The 5,217-nt window shown below is 37.8% G+C and overlaps 1 protein-coding gene across 5 annotated transcripts in view; it reads right to left on the reverse strand.

Annotated features, from left to right (window-relative positions):
• The window catches only part of CARNMT1 (carnosine N-methyltransferase 1), a 40,692-nt gene that overhangs the window by 11,758 nt on the left and 23,717 nt on the right, over window positions 1–5,217 (reverse strand). For all 5 annotated transcript variants that reach the window (XM_019555086.1, XM_019555085.1, XM_019555088.1 and 2 more), the window contains exons 5-6: window positions 2,095–2,273; window positions 511–624 (exon numbers count right to left, since the gene is read on the reverse strand). In XM_019555086.1, coding sequence (XP_019410631.1) covers window positions 511–624; window positions 2,095–2,273 — 293 coding nt within the window. The remainder of the gene's footprint in view (window positions 1–510; window positions 625–2,094; window positions 2,274–5,217) is intronic.

The raw sequence follows: 5,217 nt of genomic DNA on the forward strand, positions 1-5,217 counted from the left end.
CAGCTGACTTCCTGCCCTTTGGGCGGGGAGCTGGACTCGATGATCTTCCGAGGTCTCTTCCAGCCCTAATGTCTATTTAAAAAAAAAACAAAACAAGTCCACTACACTTATTAAATGAATGCAGAAACAAGCAGCTTATAATTTCTATTCATAACAAATTTTAGAATGAACATGTAAAAGAAGTTATGTTGGATCATACGCTAAAAATGATTCCTCATTTCTTGCTTTCAAATACAGATGTGAAAATTGGCAAGGGGGGAGACCTGGAACCAGGTGCTTTTGCTTCCTGTCAGAACTCATGCAGATTTGGCCAAACAGAGAATTTGAACAAAAAGTGTTATTTTGAATATACTCCAAAAGGTTCGAGAGAATCTGGCAGCCCAAACTACTGCAGACTAAGGCAACAGATGCTAGGCAGGACTTTTCTTAAAACTGCTGTTGAGTCACCATGAGTCACTACCAGGCCATGCAGAATAACTGAATATGGAAGATATAACTGAAACAATTTACCTAAATTTATCCATATTCCTCCAGGCTTGAGTATTTTCCATATTGTATCAATGTAATCAATAACGTTATGTGCTGTGTCTATGAAGAAGCAGGTAGCTATACAGTCCCATGTATCTGTGCAAAGAAAAATAGGTTACTAAATATATACCCCAAAAAAACAATTTTAGTTAGTAGTAAAGATAATGGTTCGAATTCGGTAAGGAAGTTTTGTAAGTCTGTAATCTTCAAAATAAATGTTTTGAAATAAACATTTAATTTGAGATTTATTGCTGAATTCACAAGCATTCGTTTCCTAGCTTGTGGATAGATTTAAAGCTACAAACATGACTCCAAGTTACTCAGCTTGTGGGGTGGGGTGGGGGAAATCTATATATAAACTCTGCCAGAAAGCTAAGTTGTCAGGATAAAATTTAACACAGAAAGAGCAAATAAACCTGCTTGTTTTAATAGAAAACAATTATACAATCCAAACAAGGATGCCAGCAGCAAGAAAGAAATAACTCTACCTAGTCAGTATGGTACGGCATGCAGATGAGTAACCTCAAAATACAGATAAAATGCTCCACCTTCTGCACTCTTACCACTGCTATGAGGCAAGACCTTAAAGATTCAACTGTTCATAAAAAAAAGAACTGGATAATGCTATCCACTGTTCAGGATCCTATAGTTTAAATATCTAATTGGATAAATACTATGTGCACCCATCTGTTCCATATTAATCTGGGATTGAATTAAGTGAGAAATACCACCAGGTTTCTATAGAAGTGACACATCTAGACAAATTTGGCTATTGACAATGAGAACTATTCATGTCTTTTGTAAATACTATCCTTTAGTTAATTTCTAAAATACTTGTCAATGAGTGAGTCTACCCTAGATGCTACTGCGCGTTTATTTAGTACTTATATAAACAAGTACTAAATAAATGAGCAATAACCAGAGTTACTCTGTAGCAGCACTAGCAAACCCTTTTTAAGTGACACTGCTGCACAGGAGCGTCTCAGCATGGTTTTTTTCCATGCGACACTACTGCACAGTAGTATCAGGCTACCGCAGAGTCAGCATCTCATGTAGACGCGCCAGTGACTACCAATAAATATATACTTGATTTATTTGTAAATAACTACTCTGCAATCATTTGTAGTGACTTACTTTATCAAAGAAAAGCTGCCAAGCAACAATACTGAACTTTAGTCCAGTGTTATAGCGGATAGGCTGCTTATGTCATTTATTCTTTAAAATCGATTTTCTAATTCAAGTGAAACAAACAGGATGTTATAAACTTACCTGGGAAAGTTTTCTAGACTATCACTGTTCTCATTAAAATAACCACTGCAAGTAGAATCCATTTTATACACAAATGTGCTATAGATTATCTGTACTTTTTGACTGAAGGAAGAGCAACATTTATTTTGGCTGTGAAAAGCTAGGTGCGCTCTTCAACTTTGTTGTTCACTGTAGTAACTGAAAGCATGATTTTATTCTATTGCTTAACAAACGTCTGTCATACCATAGTGGGTATACGTTAAAGATGCAATATGCACTGTAACAAGTAATTCTGACATGTATAATTTATTTACTTACTGCACTCAGAATAAATTTCCTGAAAATCCCCTGCAGTCATAGAAAAGTTTGCACCAGGAGGAAGATTGTGGGGGTCAACATCAGGGAAATTAATTGGTCGTATCTGATCAGCAGATCTCCGGTTATTGCTAAACTGATGAATCCAGGGATAAAGTTTATAGGAATTAATTTCAGAGCATCTGCAAAATATGAAAGTCAAAACAACAAAATTAGTCATTCATTCTTACAAATATAAAATGATTTACTTTGGCTTTCACCAGTGTCCACAATGAATGTACTTGATAGTAATGTAGACTTTATAAAAGTAGTTCTGTAGGACTTTTACTTAATTACTTTTACTTACATTCATTAAATAAATGACTGACTTTTACCAGAGAACAGAAATATTTTACTCCTTAAAAATACAGTAGTAAGAAGCAACTGTTACAAGCTGTGTTGAAATGCAGTTTCTTCTTTTAGCCTCTTATTTTTCCACCATTTTTCATTTATGTTGATCTTAAAACAAAATTAAGAATGTACTTCTTTCTGCAAGATGGTGAAAACTTCCATTACAAATATTCAGTAGTGCTAAGAGCCAAGAGCATTTGCTTTACTGAAAGAGAATATTTATTTGTTTTTACAAGAGAATGAGAACTTCACTCTTGTATTTATAATTTCCTGTGAATACCCATTTTAATTATAGATTCTCAGTAATATATACTTTCTTAAAACTATAATGCGAGGGTCAAAGTAAATGTATTTTTTCTGAAACTATCATCCTTTAATCTAAAGACATACTTTTGCTTATTTCAACAGGATCAGACTTTTTGCCCTTTGCAGCATTACATTGGGTGCATATACATATTCATTAATACACTGTAGTTACTGCACATTTAGTTTATCACTTGCTTAAATAAGTACTAACTAAATGAAAAGCAACTAAAGTTACTGTGCAATAACACCGGCACTTTTTTTTTGTGACGCTTACTACAGAGTAGCCTAATACTACTGCGCAGTAGTGTATTATCACGGGATTTGTCCAACATACTACTGTGCAGTGTTATTAGGCTACTTTGCATTAAGCGTCTCAGGCAGATGTGCCCACTGACAGCACCACAATTTAGCTGAACAGCCTCACAAAATTTCAAGTTTTTTACTCTGAATTTTATGGAACACAAGACAAATTAACTTTGGGACCCTTATGTAGTTTAATTCAACTCTGTAAAATAAATAAAAAGCTCAATTTTTATAGTACTAATCCATATTTGCTCATACTGTAAATTAAAAAGGCACACTTCTGGTAGGCCTGCAAACTCACCCTAAGACCTAGGCTGCACTCAATTATTCTCAATCACGCTCATTAATGAAAGCAGGGCTACACCTACATAACTGAGGACAGTGGAAAAATGCAGTGGTAACAGGGGGAAGACTCATTCCTTGTTTTGGAGATAACAGAAAATAACATCATTTATCATTTACATATACGGGCAGCTTGCAGAGTTAATAGAAAATGCATCCATCCACCTGAAGCTGAAGCAGATGTGCTCTGAAGAGTGAAAGAAAGGTATAGAACCAAAGATGCCCTATTTACAGTAAAACCATTTTTATAGGCTGTGAACAGCAGTATAACTGCTGAGATTATCAACTGTTTGCATATATATTATAAAAAATTAAGTATGCATAATTCTAGCACTCAAAGGGAAGAAATCCAAACTGGATACAGTTACATTTCCTAAAGTTACTCTAAACAAGATAGTGTTTAAAAGCCTGCTAAAACAGAAACACAACCTTTTTGGTATAGGTATGCTATGCTGTTCATTCATGCATAATCCAGATGCTAGGGGTGTGCAAAATGGGCTGCATTTGATTTGGATTCGGCCCAAATCAGGGACAGTGATTCAACTGATTTGGATCACTATCCTCAATTCAATTCAGCCGAATCCAAACCTGAAGATTCAAGGCCGATTTGGAGAATCAGTGATTCTGCCATAGACACAGGTTTAAATGTTTTTTTGGTCTCCACTTCTGGGTCTGCTGCCGAGCACGCAGGAGGGCCCCCCCACGCTCCCCAGCTCAGCGATCAGCCGTACTCAGGATGCACCAGTTGCTGAGCCAAGAGGGATTTGGGGAGGGGGACAGGGGATGTGGGGGAGGTCCCAAGCATGCTCTCCTGCAGATCTGGAAGTAGACTGGATGTGCTTCCTGTCCACTTCCAGGTCTGATGCCAAGTGCACTGGGACCCTCCCCCATGCTCCTGTGGGACGCTCCATCCGCCCCTCCATTTCAGCATTCACAAGCCACCTTGAGGTACGTAGAAAAAACATTTAAAGCTATGTCTATGTCCAAATCATCGCATCTTTCCAAATCAATTCAGAGGGTTCCAATTTGATTTGGAGAAATTAAAGGGTTTCCTGATTCGATTCGGAGATTTGGCCACCGAATCAGGCCAAATCTCTGCCGAAAAGAATCGGCGACTGAAGCTTTGCACTTGCCTATAAAGATGTCTCAAACATCAATAACATCATGACATTTTGTAAGAGAAACGACTCCATTTTACAAATGAAGAAACTGAGACAAGACTAAACTGACTTGCATGAAGTCATAAAATCTGTGAAAAGTCAAATAAGAAACAAGGAGGTAAAACATTGCCTCATCTACTGCAATAGGTTCAGACAGTCCCTTAATTTGGGAATCCTACTTTTTCATCTCCATAGACTTGCACTCCAACTAGATGGTTCTCAAATCATGTTAGACTCCTTGAAAAATGCCAGCTCTTAGTTTTCACTTGATTTTTTGACTACAGAAAAATAAAGCAGTTTTTCTGTTGCAAAGATCTCAGAAAGACCACAACAGATCAGAATATTTTTAACTAGGGCTGTGTGAAGCTTCGGTAGTCAATTCGATTTGGAGGAGATGCAGCCCGATTAGGCGGACGAATCTCCAAATCCAAATCTAATCAGGAGACCCATTAATTACTCCCAATCAAGTCGGAGGCCTCCAGATTGATTCAGAGAGATTTGGCTATAGACTGTACAAGCAGGCACTAGGCAGTGCCAGCAGGAGCAGCCAGAAAAAGCCGCAGCTTGTCCAGCTGCTCCCCCGGCTGCCCCCCTGCCGGGGCAAGGTAGGCAGTGCTGGCAGCCC

This window comes from Crocodylus porosus, unplaced genomic scaffold (genome assembly GCF_001723895.1).
Source record: "Crocodylus porosus isolate Cpor-Errol unplaced genomic scaffold, CroPor_comp1, whole genome shotgun sequence".
Taxonomy (NCBI): Eukaryota; Metazoa; Chordata; order Crocodylia; family Crocodylidae; genus Crocodylus; species Crocodylus porosus.